The sequence below is a fragment of the Agelaius tricolor genome, unplaced genomic scaffold (genome assembly GCF_023055355.1).
Source record: "Agelaius tricolor isolate 1412-34295 unplaced genomic scaffold, bAgeTri1.0.p SCAF_106, whole genome shotgun sequence".
NCBI lineage: Eukaryota > Metazoa > Chordata > Aves > Passeriformes > Icteridae > Agelaius > Agelaius tricolor.
Window position 1 is genome coordinate 60,402 of NW_027269366.1, and position 14,956 is coordinate 75,357.

The 14,956-nt window shown below is 51.5% G+C and overlaps 1 protein-coding gene and 1 long non-coding RNA gene across 15 annotated transcripts in view; one reads left to right on the top strand and one right to left on the bottom strand.

Annotated features, from left to right (window-relative positions):
• Positions 1-678: 678 nt before the first annotated feature.
• The window catches only part of LOC139586174 (uncharacterized), a 132,707-nt gene continuing 118,429 nt past the window's right edge, over positions 679-14,956 (top strand). Inside the window, exons 1-2 of the long non-coding RNA XR_011677499.1 lie at positions 679-750; positions 799-898. This is a non-coding gene — a long non-coding RNA (uncharacterized lncRNA). The remainder of the gene's footprint in view (positions 751-798; positions 899-14,956) is intronic.
• Positions 1,144-14,956, bottom strand: part of LOC139586170 (uncharacterized) — a 266,979-nt gene continuing 253,166 nt past the window's right edge. Inside the window, exons 1-15 of one of the 14 annotated variants that reach the window (XR_011677493.1) lie at positions 13,272-13,299; positions 13,017-13,184; positions 12,853-12,933; positions 12,637-12,775; positions 11,707-11,747; positions 11,565-11,631; positions 11,371-11,484; positions 11,207-11,287; positions 11,026-11,129; positions 10,068-10,106; positions 9,940-9,967; positions 9,839-9,852; positions 9,685-9,725; positions 9,521-9,601; positions 8,519-9,443 (exon numbers count right to left, since the gene is read on the bottom strand). Coding sequence is in view for 3 of the 14 variants with exons in the window: in XM_071419374.1 (XP_071275475.1) it covers positions 9,538-9,601; positions 9,685-9,725; positions 9,940-9,967; positions 10,046-10,106; positions 11,026-11,129; positions 11,207-11,287; positions 11,371-11,484; positions 11,565-11,631; positions 11,707-11,747; positions 12,637-12,647 (612 nt within the window). In the remaining 11 variants the exon portion in view is untranslated. Of the gene's footprint in view, positions 1,574-2,105; positions 3,550-3,630; positions 3,672-3,752; positions 3,797-3,880; positions 3,941-8,437; positions 9,444-9,520; positions 9,853-9,939; positions 9,968-10,045; positions 11,130-11,206; positions 11,288-11,370; positions 11,485-11,564; positions 11,632-11,684; positions 11,748-12,636; positions 12,776-12,852; positions 12,934-13,016; positions 13,185-13,271; positions 13,300-13,377; positions 14,326-14,956 lie in introns of those variants that run through there. The other 13 variants (XM_071419375.1, XR_011677487.1, XR_011677492.1 and 10 more) reach the window with 13 other exon arrangements.

Consider the following 14,956-nt stretch of genomic DNA (forward strand, 5'->3'; position numbering starts at 1 on the left):
GCCCAGACCAACTCAAGCTGGTGATTGTGGTGGTGTTTGAGGGTCTTGCATTACGGCACTACCTTTTATGGAACTCTTACAGCACTTTACAGCACTTTACAGTTTTTATTTTGTTTTTCATTTATTTTAAATTAATTTTGTTTTTTTACTTTTATTTAATTTTTATTTTTAATTTTTCTATTTTTAAAGCATTTTATTACATTTCATTTGGTGCTGCCCAAACCTGCTGTAGTGCATTTTTATACTTCATAATACTTTGAAGTCATTTTGTTTTGTATCCCCATATTTTTCCCAAATGGTTTATCCCAAACTGTACCCCCCTCCTTCTACCTGCGTTATCCCTCTCCCGGGATGAGATCATACCCAAACCCCCACCCTGGCTCTCTGTCAATGACTCAGCCTCCCATCCCCTCCATGCAGAAGTCTCGGTCCAAGTCATCCAGTGATCAGCCAGAGGCCAGGGGTCAGCCCCCCGAGCCTTGCCCCATACGCTGTCCTGTATGTCTATGCCCCAGCATCCATCCCTTAGGGTCACCTACTGGTTGGTAAAATGTTATCTACTTTCGGTTTCCACCTCCCTTTAAATGTAACCTTGGCACATCTCCCTGGGGCTTGGCAGGAGGCCCCTGAGGTGCAGGAGCTCCTTTGGGACTCCTAATAAAACCTTGGATTAACCCCTGCTAAGAGTCGGCCCTTTATCATCTACCGCTGTCTCTGGTGTCTCTTGTGCTGCACAGGGGCCCAGCCCAGGTGCCCTCAGTACCCTCGGGGCACAGGGAGTGTCTCCCCCCAGCCCAGGTGCCCTCAGTACCCTCGGGGCACAGAGAGTGTCTCCCCCCAGCCCAGGTGCCCTCAGTACCCTCGGGGCACACACAGAGAGTGTCTCCCCCCAGCCCAGGTGCCCTCAGTACCCTCGGGGCACACACAGAGAGTGTCTCCTGCCAGCCCAGGTGCCCTCAGCACCCTCGGGGCACGGAGAGTGTCTCCCCGCTCTCGGCCGTGTCAGGGCTGCCCCCCGGTGTCTGCCGACTCGGGACCGGCCGAGGGTTACTGGGAGGCTCGCACAAACCCGCTCGGCTGCTGATTGTGGCGGTGTTTGAGGGTCCCCAGGACGAGGGAAGAGACGAGAATCTTGACTCCACCTCTCAGAAGGCTGAAATATTATTTTATGATCTCTATTATATTAAAAGAAAATGAGATAGTAGAACTATACTAAAAGAGCAAGGAGACATCAGAAAGCTGGAAAGGAATGAATAATAAAAACCTGGGACTGCTCACAGCCCCGACGCAGCTGGACCATGATTGGTCATCAAGTAGACACTGCACAGGAGACTAATCCAAGATGCCCCTGTTGCTAAACCATCTCCAGCCCACACTCCACAGCCAGCAGATCGTAATTGGTTCCATTTCTGTTCTGAGGCTTCTCAGGAGAAAAATCCCAGCAAAAGGATTTTCATCAAACACGTCAGTGCCAGGTGATGGCACAGGCAGCATCGGCCGGCCGAGGTCACTGTGTCATCCCTGCCAGCCCAGGTGTCACAGCAAGGAGCAGAGAGTTCACCCTGTGCTCACCCTGCAATACAGAGCAATACAACACACATATTAACACAAGATGATAACCTTTTTCTATTTTCTTTACATGTGGATTTATTGTTATAGGAAACCCAAAACAACAAAAGCACACAAAAAACAACACTCATCTACAATTAACACCCCCTTCAGATGACACACGAAGTCACCATCCCTCTCATCACATTGGTCCTCGGGAACGTGGTTCCCGGGAGCCTCAAAAAAATCTTCCTGCCTGACAAAAACCCCGGTCCCTGGACAGTCCGCGCCCAAACTCTGGTGATGAGTGTCGCCTCACAGACTGACCGGGACTGAGGAAAAAAAAAACAGCCGGGGGGGGGGGGGGGGGGGAACCCAGCTGGGGATTTTTTATTCTAAATTTAAAAATGAGTTGAAAAACTTGAAAAGCAAAAGTCACACACACAAGGTTAAATCCAGTAATCCAGTCGGCATGCGCTAACACATGCAGAGATGAGCAGACGCAGACAGACACAGACACGTGCTCTCACACACGCTCACACGCTCTTCCCACTTACACACTCGCTGCGGCCCTTACTCGAGACGCTGAAGAACGTGCTGCCACACATCATCTGGCTGCGCTCCTTGACGTCAGTTGGTAGGTTCTGGGGAAATCGGTAGCCTCGGGGACCTGTGAGACGACAGGAAGCGGTCAACGAGTGGCTATCTGACAGCTAGGACTTGTCTCCACTCTGGACCAATAAGTTTTCTACCCAAAATCCCATAAAAGACAGATGAACAGTAAAGTTTTTATAACTCTTCTACCTGACTGTGACTACGTGCCCGGGCAGGGCAGCTCCAACCATAAGTGGTACAATATAAGTACACACAACAATCTAAGTCGACGCATACAGTGCAAGTGTACATAGGGTGTAGGTACATACAGTATAAGCCAGCACAGGTACACACAATATAAGCTTGAGATAACTTGCTGGAAGATGAATTCTTGAGTCCTATACCCTTCAGAAGATGGAACCTATAGAAGTACTGCAGTCACATGAGGAGGGTGCAAGACACTCCCTCTAGCAGTCCAAGAAAATGGCATGGAAAAAAAGGCACTACCAAAGCTGGTAGTGAGAAGGAAGATGGATGAGAACATCTTGTCCGTTTGAGACATTCCTGTCTCAAAGAGTAAAAATGTAAAGATGCCAGAATAAGGGATATCCAGAAAGGAACGTGAGTAGAATACAGCCTATACGGCACAGAATAGTGCCAATAAAGCATTGAGACGTAACAAAGACCTATGACGTGGAAGACAACGGACACAGACACGGACAACACAGACACGGACAACACAGACACGGACAACACAGACACGGACAACACAGACACGGGTGACATAACACAGAGACAAGTGGCAACTGCCTGGCACTGTCCCCTTAGGCACCCGAGATGCCTAGCGCAAGATGTGCCAGAGGCTGATGATGCCAAAGGAGAGGAAGCCCTATGACGATAGCACGTGATGATGAAATGTAACTCGTTAAAAGAAGTTAGTGCCAAAGCAGTTAAGAGGATGCTCGAGAGGCTCAGCAAGCCTAGAGAAGGAAGCCGACGGCCAGGTGACCGTGGCTATAGCTCCGGACGTGAAGGCGAGCTCCTCAGGGGAAAGATCCGTGACGACGTCGGGCCGAGGAAGGCGGACGATGCAAAGTTCACGAGAATCCTGAGATGGGTCGGAACTGCCCTGCCCGGCAAAGGCTCTGGTCAGGCTGAGGAGAAACCCTCTCCCTTTTCTTCCAGAGAGCTGGTCCCACTACAGACCTCTCCGCTAAGCTGACATCAAATTGCCCTCTGTGATAGTAAAGGTTTTTCCCCTTCTCCCAACTGCTGGCCCCGACATTTAGCTTTTGGAAAAGGAGCAGACAAAATCCATCCTCGGTCGGACGTGGATGTTGAAACATGCTCCGTGTGTGCCTCGGTGCTGTCGTTTCCAACCTTTGGCTACGAGGCTCCTCAGGGTACCTAAGACAAAACAGAAAAGGTGACTATTGCCGTCAAAAACAGTAATCCCCGGGGCTCCTCCACACCCCTGCCCCGGCCCACCTCAAATCTTGATTTGACTCCAGAGGGTGCCCAGAAGATACCTCCAAAGAGAAAAGGTACACACTTAGCATGCTGCTGTGTAACACTCACCTGTGAGTCAGCCTGCCTAAACACCGACTCACCTGCCCTCCTCTGTTCCTTGGCATGCCTAGGGCAGCGACAGCACCTGCAAAGAAACAAAGCAGAAAAGCATGCTGAGACACTGTGAAAACACAACCTCCCAAATCTGACAAGGATGCCACACTGATACCTTAAGCTGCACACAGCTGGAATGGGCATGCCCGGCCAGGATAGATGGCAAGTGGACCACCTAAAATAAAAAGTGGAGATGCTAAGAGCTGCACCAGAAACTGAGACATCAGCAAAAACAACTGCTTCTGTATGTGGGATCTCAGCACATCGTTCCCGATGTCCAGAGATGCCAGGAGAACCCTTGGGGGTCTCGAAAACCCTGGAATGTTGCCAAGAGTGTTTGGTGGCTTGATTTTGATCCATCCACAGAAGTAACAAGAGTCTGAGGACAAGAGAATCACTTTAGAATACAAGGTGTAAAAGAGACACATTTAGAAGGTGAGATATAGACTTTAAGGTTTTTGGTACAGGGGGGTTATGGAGACAAGATGGAGAGATCGGGGCGTGTCTTGTCCTTCTTCTTTCTTCTTCTTGTCCTCCATCTCCTGTGATGATGTTGGCACTTAGAGATTGGTTTCTAGTGAAGGTGCACTTGCCAACATGGGCGAAAAGCATTGGGAAATAAAGGTAAATATTGTATACGTAGGTTTTAGTATAAAAAGACATGACCGCCCCGTGGGTGGTCAGAGAGTGCCTGTGACTGCCTGCAGATCAGACCTCTGTTGGGCAGACAGAAAATTTTTGTAGATAAGAAATAATAAACAACCTGAAGACCGAAAGCTGAAGAGTCCAGACTCGTCCTTTGCATCGCGCCCACCAAAGAACCACCCTACCCGTGTCGGGGCAGAGACAGACAGCCGGACCCGACATTTGGCGTCCCTGGGTGGGCACCCCGTGGGCACCGGCACCGGTGGGCACCCGGCGGTGACCCGGGAGCAGCTCGGCAGCGACCAGCAATCCAGCAGCATCCAGCAGCCTTCGCTGAACCACAGTGAGCTCTGCTGTGCACCTCTTGCACAGGGACAGCCTTGAAGCACCGAGTGGGCAGCTCCCGAGTTGGACTCATTCCCAGGAGAGCCTGATAACTCCTTGGGAAAACAGCCAGAAAGCAGCCAGGAGAATCTGAAAACGCAGCAGCCGCAGAAAACATCGCACTCCACCTCAGCCGAAGAAAGTTCGTAGCAGAACAGCCCGGATCGGAATCGGAAAGGCGCCTCCGGATCCATCTCCTGTGACCTGCAGGCCAGAGACCAGGAGCCTCCAGACTGCTCTGACGACAGGAATTCGGTGAGAAGGTCAAGAATTAAGAACATGGGGGGTACACTTTCCCAGGAACAAATAGAAATTCTGTCCGACCTACAAGGCGTGGCAGACACACACACTAAGGGGATCCCAAAGAAAAAGCTTAGAGAATTATTGCTGTGGGTGCGGTGTAATTACCCGTACTCCGAAACAAGGCTGTTATTTGAAGTAGGCTTTTGGCAAGAAGTTAACAGACACCTATATTTTCTAGCCATCAATGAGGATAAAACAGCCTTAAAATTGCTGTCCTCAGCAAGAATTATGTTAGAGGCGACCTCGACTCAATTTAGGGGGTCAGCCAGGCAACAAGTTGTTGCAGGTCCCAGAGGGGCGGAGGGAGCAGAGCAAGGTTCCAAGCAGAAATTGGCTCTGATCTCAATTAGCCCGGGGGAAAAGGTGCCCGAGAAAAGGGTACAAGGAGAAATGTCATTGCCCTCAGTCCCACCATCCCGAAAACCCAAGGGAACCCTAAAGCACCCTGAAACTACAGAGAATACAGGGATTTCAGACTCCGACTCAGACACTGATGATACCATTCCTCTTCCTGATGAAATAAAGTTTTCTCCCAGCGACATCGAGGAGACAGGCCACCCTTCCGGAGTGTACTGTCCCGATTCGCAGGAATCAGGGGGGGAGGAGGTGGAAAACGTGGCGGAGTCGGGGAGGGGGGTTCAAAGGGAACAAGCGGGGAGGGGGGATGCGCTCTCTCGCGGCAGGCGCGGCGGCGCGGAAGCGGCGGCGGCCGGCGGGGGGGGCGGGGAGGCAATGGGAGACACGGGTTTCCATGCGACTCTTGCGAGCGCAACGCCGAAAGCGACAGTCGCCTTTGGAGCGGTGCCAAAGACGCACGGGTCGAGCAAGGCTCAGGAGACAGCCGGGGAGAGCTCTCAAACCGGCGCGGGAGCGTCAGACACGGGCAGCAAGGACGGAGCAGCTGCAGAGCTCCGGAGAGCTGCTGTGAAGGGACGCAGGAGACGTGCGGTGGTGACGTCAGACCCGGAAGTCTGGACCCGGAGATCGGCTCGAATCGCTGCGAGAAAGGGGGCACCCGCGGGGAGGGGGCTGCGCATTTCAGCGGGGGGTGTGGATACAGCGTCAGAGGAGGAGGAGAGAGGGGCAGGAACAGACAATAGGGAGGAGACTTCGGAGGTGGAGCGGGACGGAGACAGTGACGTCAGTACAGGGGAGGCAGGGGGCGTCCCCGAAGGCACGCATGCGCGGGAAGTGCCGGCGGAGCGAGGTCGGGGGTGGGTCCGATCCTCTGTGACGTCCGGGGCGAAAAGAAGGGGCCACACTCGGGGTTCGGCATCCCGGGGCTCCATCCCCTCTCTGAGACCGATGCCTCTAGCCTCAATCCCTATGGTTCAAACCCTTTCCACTCAAAAGAAACGCTCAAGTACTCAACCCTCAATTCCAGCTCAGTCAGTCAGCCGAAACAAAATGTTTGGGAAACGTTAGCCCAGGCAGCAAATTTAGAAAGTATCTGCCTGACACATTCGAAACCAGGGAAACCATTCACGGCATGCATGGTTGGGTTGCCAGTGGGCGAATGGCCAATTCCAGGGCATCCTCCAATGGAGATTTCACAGGTCATCAAAGATCCTGTGAATGAATGGTGTGCGTGGACACATCTTTTACCTGTGGCTTCTACTGAACCGCAGGAATTGGAGATTTTTGGGTCCACAACAATGGAGCTATGCATGAAATTTGAAAATTCGAATGTGTCAAGGACAAACAATAGCATTGATGTCACACCAAATCATGAATATTATAGAAATGCATCAGCTTGGTGTAATCACACTGTGACGACAGCCAAAGGATCAATCCAGGTCCCAGTGCAATTGCCACGTGGGTTGTTTTTAATTTGCGGGGACAGAATTTGGCACGGCATTCCTGCAAATGCCAAAGGAGGTCCATGCAGCATTGGGAGAATTTCAATGTTGTCACCAGATTTAAAAGTGTTGAGAGAACAAAAACACAAAGAGAAAAGGTCCTTGCAACATTACAGTGCAGACTGTGATGATGAAGTGTACACCTGGGACAAGGCAAGGAGAATTGCAGCAGCAATTTTCTCACCTCAGACAGTGTCGGGGGTGGCCTTGACTCAACTGGACCACATGGGTTGTTGGTTGAGCAAGCATGCTCAATCAGTTTCTCTCGCTTTGAGTGACATGTTGAAAGATGTAAGCAGTGTGAGAGAGGCAACTCTTCAAAATAGGGCAGCAATCGATTATCTGTTGCTCGCTCATGGACATGGATGTGAAGAGTTTGAGGGGATGTGCTGCATGAATCTCTCAGATCATTTGAGATCAATTCATGAAAGCATTCAAAATATAAAAGACAGTATAAAGAAATTAGGCGAGATCACTGGGTCATGGATTGATGATGTGGCGGGATTTTTTGATCTTTCTCCCTTATGGAGAGGGTTTTTAAAAATGGGATTTTATATTTTAATGATACTCTTAGTCCTCATGCTCATCGTCCCATGCGTCTTTATGTGTGTGAGACGTGTCATGAGTCAAGTTGCCAAAGAAGTCTTCTTGGTGCAAACAGAAGGGGGAGATGTGGGATCTCAGCACATCGTTCCCGATGTCCAGAGATGCCAGGAGAACCCTTGGGGGTCTCGAAAACCCTGGAATGTTGCCAAGAGTGTTTGGTGGCTTGATTTTGATCCATCCACAGAAGTAACAAGAGTCTGAGGACAAGAGAATCACTTTAGAATACAAGGTGTAAAAGAGACACATTTAGAAGGTGAGATATAGACTTTAAGGTTTTTGGTACAGGGGGGTTATGGAGACAAGATGGAGAGATCGGGGCGTGTCTTGTCCTTCTTCTTTCTTCTTCTTGTCCTCCATCTCCTGTGATGATGTTGGCACTTAGAGATTGGTTTCTAGTGAAGGTGCACTTGCCAACATGGGCGAAAAGCATTGGGAAATAAAGGTAAATATTGTATACGTAGGTTTTAGTATAAAAAGACATGACCGCCCCGTGGGTGGTCAGAGAGTGCCTGTGACTGCCTGCAGATCAGACCTCTGTTGGGCAGACAGAAAATTTTTGTAGATAAGAAATAATAAACAACCTGAAGACCGAAAGCTGAAGAGTCCAGACTCGTCCTTTGCATCGCGCCCACCAAAGAACCACTCTACCCGTGTCGGGGCAGAGACAGACAGCCGAACCCGACATCTGTACACTACTCAATGCTCACCTCGCCCACTTGGCCTTGACTTCCTAAAAAGAGAGACAAAGAAGACTGCTCTAACAGCCATCATTTATGCTCTCTCTACAGAGACAAACAGTGACTGACCTGCTCGGGGGGAACCCCTCACCCGGGATGAGAGGCTCTGCCCTGGCTTTCATCCTTCTGCACCTGAAAGAAAGGACAAAAATCAAAGAGCTGCAGGATAACTTAAGAGCTCCAGACATCTTGTGCCCATCTACAAATCCCACCTAGAGTCCAATGACACCCCACATTACAAACATCAAGCCCCCGGGACTTCTCCTATTGCACCAGGCTATGCAGCAAGGCAGAGCAGCTCCAGCACAAATGTGTGCAGACACCCGTGACACAGGACAGGAAAAACAACGGGGACACAACAGGAACAGAAATCTCTGGGTAAGGAAAATGACAGCGAGCACCAAGAGGACGCAAAATTAGAAGACCGAGGGGAAACTGATGGCGGGCTGATGAAGTTCAGAGAACCCTGGAGGAACAAGATGCTAACTGAATGATTTATTCCAAGAACTGCAAAGATGGATGCCCGAGAATCCTATGGTCAGAAGCCTCTACCTGTCCCCACATTCTTACAAGTCCTAATCCATCATAACAGAACCTTGCAGGGTGCAGCTGTCCATACAGCTCAGAACAAGACCTGAAAAGACATCTGACCGGATGCTTCGAAAAAGAGTTGCCATTCTGATACCTGTCTGAGCTGCCGAGTTAAAAGTTCCATGGCATCGGTGCCAGGGCAAGGAACGCTGAGAGTACAGATGCTAAGACTGGTGCCAAGGTTTCTGACAGGCCCCTCAAAGGGCTATGATAAAAGACATGAGATATCCAACAACACATAATACACAAAAGACAAGTGACACAATACACACCGGGACTGCTCTGCCCTGCTCACCTCAGCACTGGGATCAAAAGTGAGATTTTGCTTTTATGGGGCCTAAGGGGCCGCTTCATGGACACTCCCACCTCCAAAGTGGACTCAAGAACCCCTCGCAGTAATTCCCAAACCAGCACCCTGCTTTCATCCCCCCTGGGGGTCATGGCCCTCTACTTCTCTCTCAGACATCTGGGGATGCCGGTCTCAGGTGCAAAGAAAGGCCACCTCGTCAGCTGGGAAGGTCCTGCTGGCACCGGGCTGGTGTCTCTTAGACAGCTGTATTAAAGAAAACCAAACATCAATGCCTGATCGTGGCACCACATCGGCCAAAACCCCACAAGTCTGCTACTCACCGTGCTCCTAAGAACGCTCAGCTGCTCGGGCCGCACACTTTGGGCACACTCAGAGACCGAGGCCGTCGCCACAGGGGACGCCTGGGTTCAGAGGAGATGAGGTGATTTGGCACGGCTGAAACCTGAGTGGACCCTCGCTCCTCCCCCCTACTTCCCTGACTCACCACAACTCCTCAGCACTTGCTGGAGGCCACCTGGATGGCACCTTTAAACAGAAAAGTTCAGGGCTTCATCACCAAGTCCTGTAATGCATCCACAGGGCTCACATTTGCAGGAAACCTGGAGCATCGGCCAGCTGGTGACGGGGGCTTGGCATACTCCGAGTGGATTGCCTAAAGTGCACAAACGAGAATGGAAGCTTAGAGCTGCACCAGAAATTGAGACCTGAGCAATAACAACTACTGCTCTCCACTGCTCACCTTGACAGCTGGTATCCACATTTGCTTCCTAAAAAGAAAGACAAAGAACAGTGCTGTAACAGAGTCACCATTTACACTTCTGCTGCAGAGACAAACGGTGCCTCACCTGCACGGGGGAAACCCCTCACCCGGGATGGGGCCCTCTGGCACACATTTAATCCATCTGAATCTGAAAAAAAAGTTAGGACAAGAGTCAAACTGTTGCAGGATAACTTAGGAGCTCCAGACGTCTTGTGTCCATCTACAAATCCCATCTAGAGTCCCACTACACCCCACATTACAAACTCCCAGGGACTTCTCCTACTGCACCAGGGTATGCGGCAGGGCAGAGCAGCTCCGGCACAAATGTGTGTGCTGACACCCGTGACACAGGACGGGACGTGACAGACAGGGGGGACACAACAGGAACAGAAAGCTCCTGGCAAGGAAAGTGGCTGCAAGGACTCAGAGAATGCAAAAGGAGATGACCGAGATGAGACAGATGGCAAACTGATGAGGCTCAGAGAACCCTGGAGGAAGATGCTGGCTGAACGATTTATTCCAAGAACTGCAAAGATGGATACCCAGGAATCCTACGGTCAGAATCCTCTCCCTAACCTCGCATTCTTACAAAGCCTAATCCGTTGAAATGGAGCATTGCGGAGCACGGCTGTCCGTGCAGCTCAGAACAAGACCTGAAAAGCCACCTGACTGGATGCTTCCAAAGAGAGATGCAATTCTGATGCCTGTCGGAGCTCCCGAGTCAAAGGTTCCATGGCCTGGGCACCAGGCTGAGGAACACTGAGATCACAGATTCTAAGAATGGCGCCAAGGTTTCTGACAGGCCCTTCACAGGGCTATGATAAGAGACATGAGATACCCAAACATCACATAATACACGAAAGACAAGGGACACGATACACACCGGGACTGCTCTGCCCTGCGCACCTCAGCACTGGGATCAAAAGTGAGACTTTCCTTTTACGTGGCCTAAGGGGCCACATCTTGGCTACCCTCATCTCCAGAGACAACTCAACCCCCTCCCCCCCAGGAGCCCCAACCCAGCACCCTGCTTTCATCCCCTCTGTGGGTCGTAGCCCTTGACTTATCTCTTGGACATATGGAAATCCCAGTCCATGTCAGGTGCGAAGGAAGGCCGCCTTGACAGCTGGGAAGGTCCTGCTGGCACCGGGCTGGTGTCTCTTAGACAGCTATATCAAAGGAAACCAAACATCAATGCCTGATCGTGGCACCACATTGGCCAAAACCCCACAAGTCTGCTACTCACCCTTCTCCTAAGAAGGCCCGGCTCCTCGGGTCGCACGCTCCAGCCGCGCTCGGAGGCCGATGCCATCGTCGTGGGGTGCGCCTGGGTTAAGAGGACAGGAGGTGACGTGGCATTGCTGAAACCTGAGTGGACCCTCGCTCCTCCTCCCTACTTCCCTGACTCACCGCAACTCCTCGGCGGTTCCTGACGGCTGCCCAGAACGCGGGGCTCGCGAGAGCGGCAAACCCGGTCCGTCGGCCAGCTGGGGATGGGAGCTTGGCATGCTCCGAGCAGATGGCCTAAGGCACAAAAACGAGAATGGAGACTTAGACTTGCCCCAGGAATTGAGACCTCAGCAACAAGAAAGGCTACTGCTCACCTTACCCTCTTGAACTTGACTGCTGAGATCCAGCTATACTTCCTAAAAATAAGGACAAAGAACAGCGCTGTAACAGGGTCACACTTGACACATCCCCTGCACAGACAAATGGTGACTGACCTGCTATGGGGAACCCCCTCACCCGGGATGGGGTGCTCTGCCATGGATGCAATGCATCTGCACCTGCAAGAGAGTTAGAACATATGTCAAACACCTGCAGGATGACTCAAAAGCTGCAAACACCTTATATCAATCTAGGAACAGCATCTAGAGTCCAAGTACACCCCACATGAAAAATTTCAACTCCCCAGGGCTTGTCCTATTACAAAAGGCTATGCAGCAGGGCAGAGCAGCTCCGGCACAAATATGTGCAGACACCTGTGACACAGGACAGACAGGACACAACAAACAATGGGCACACAACACAGACAGAAATCTCTTGGCAAAAAGGATTACTGCGAGCAACGACAGGATGCCAAATGAGATGACTGAGGTGAGACTGATGGCAAGCTGATGTGGCTCAGAAAACACTGAAGGAAGAAGATGCTAACTGAATGATTTATTCCAAGAACTGCAAAGATGGATGCCCGAGAATCCTACGGTCAGAAGCCTCTACCTGTCCTCACATTCTTTCAAGTCCTAATCTGCCATAATGGATCCTGGCAGGGCATAGCTGTCCATACAGCTCAGAACAAGACCTGAAAAGACATCTGACTGGATGCTTTCAAAGAGAGATGCAATTCTGATACATGTCTGAGCTCCCCAGGCAAAGGTTGTATGGCATGGGTGCCAGGCCAAGAAATGCAGAGATCACAGAGGATAAGAACAATGCCAAGGTTTCTGACAGGCCCCTGAAAAGGCTAAGATAAGAGACATGAGATACCCAAACAACACACAAGGCACAATAGACAAGGGACATCATACACACCGGGACGGCTCTGCCCTGCGCACCTCAGCACTGGGATCAAAAGTGAGATTTTGCTTTTATGGGGCCTAAGGGGCCACTTCATGGACACCCCCCCACCTCCAAAGCGGACTCAAAAACCCATCCCAGTAATTCCCAAACCAGCACCCTGCTTTCATCCCCCCTGGGGGTCGTGGCCCTCTACTTCTCTCTCAGACATCTGGGGATGCTGGTCTCAGGTGCAAAGAAAGGCCACCTCGTCAGCTGGGAAGCTCCTGCTGGCACCGGGCTGGTGTCTCTTAGACAGCTGTATTAAAGAAAACCAAACATCAGTGCCTGATCGTGGCACCACATCGGCCAAAACCCCACAAGTCTGCTACTCACCGTGCTCCTAAGAACGCTCAGCTGCTCGGGCCGCACGCTTCGGGCACGCTCAGAGACCAAGGCCGTCGCCACAGGGGACGCCTGGGTTAAGAGGAGATGAGGTGATTTGGCACAGCTGAAACCTGAGTGGACCCTCGCTCCGCCTCCCTATTTCCCTGACTCACCACAACTCCTCAGCACTTGCCAGAGGCCACCTGGATGGCACCTTTAAATAGAAAAGTTCAGGGCTTCATCACCAAGTCCTGTAATGCATCCACAGGGCTCACACATGCAGGGAACCCGGTGCATCGGCCAGCTGGTGACAGGGGCTTGGCATACTCCGAGTGGATTGCCTAAAGTGCACAAACGAGAATGGAAGCTTAGAGCTGCACCAGAAATTGAGACCTGAGCAATAACAACTACTGCTCTCCACTGCTCACCTTGACAGCTGGTATCCACATCTGCTTCCTAAAAAGAAAGACAAAGAACAGTGCTGTAACAGAGGCATCATTTACACTTCTGCTGCAGAGACAAACGGTGCCTCACCTGCACGGGGGAAACCCCTCACTCGGGATGGGGCCCTCTGGCACACATTTAATCCATCTGAATCTGAAAAAAAGTTAGGACAAGAGTCAAACTGTTGCAGGATAACTTAGGAGCTCCAGACGTCTTGTGTCCATCTACAAATCCCATCTAGAGTCCCACTACACCCCACATTACAAACTCCCAGGGACTTCTCCTACTGCACCAGGCTATGCGGCAGGGCAGAGCAGCTCCGGCACAAATGTGTGTGCTGACACCCGTGACACGGGACAGGACGTGACAGACAGGGGGGACACAACAGGAACAGAAAGCTCCTGGCAAGGAAAGTGGCTGCAAGGACTCAGAGAATGCAAAAGGAGATGACCAAGGTGAGACAGATGGCAAACTGATGAGGCTCAGAGAACCCTGGAGGAAGATGCTGGCTGAATGATTTATTCCAAGAACTGCAAAGATGGATACCCAGGAATCCTACGGTCAGAATCCTCTCCCTAACCTCGCATTCTTACAAAGCCTAATCCGTTGAAATGGAGCATTGCGGAGCACGGCTGTCCGTGCAGCTCAGAACAAGACCTGAAAAGCCACCTGACTGGATGCTTCCAAAGAGAGATGCAATTCTGATGCCTGTCGGAGCTCCCGAGTCAAAGGTTGTATGGCTTGGGCACCAGTCTGAGGAACACTGAGATCACAGATTCTAAGAATGGCGCCAAGGTTTCTGACAGGCCCTTCACAGGGCTAAGATAAGAGACATGAGATACCCAAACATCACATAATACACGAAAGACAAGGGACACGATACACACCGGGACTGCTCTGCCCTGCGCACCTCAGCACTGGGATCAAAAGTGAGACTTTCCTTTTACGTGGCCTAAGGGGCCACATCTTGGCTACCCTCATCTCCAGAGACAACTCAACCCCCTCCCCCCCAGGAGCCCCAACCCAGCACCCTGCTTTCATCCCCTCTGTGGGTCGTAGCCCTTGACTTATCTCTTGGACATATGGAAATCCCAGTCCATGTCAGGTGCAAAGGAAGGCCGCCTCGTCAGCTGGGAAGGTCCTGCTGGCACCGGGCCGTTGTCTCTTAGACAGCTATATCAAAGGAAACCAAACATCAATGCCTGATCGTGGCACCACATTGGCCAAAACCCCACAAGTCTGCTACTCACCCTTCTCCTAAGAAGGCCAGGCACCTCGGGTCGCATGCTCCGGCCACGCTCGGAGGCCGACGTCGTCGTCGTGGGGTCCGCCTGGGTTAAGAGGACAGGAGGTGACGTGGCATTGCTGAAACCTGAGTGGACACTCGCTCCTCCTCCCTACTTCCCTGACTCACCGCAACTCCTCGGTGGTTCCTGACGGCTGCCCGGAACGCGGGGCTCGCGAGAGCAGCAAACCCGGTCCGTCGGCCAGCTGGGGATGGGAGCTTGGCATGCTCCGAGCAGATGGCCTAAGGCACAAAAACGAGAATGGAGACTTAGACTTGCCCCAGGAATTGAGACCTCAGCAACAAGAAAGGCTACTGCTCACCTTACCCTCTTGAACTTGACTGCTGAGATCCAGCTATACTTCCTAAAAATAAGGACAAAGA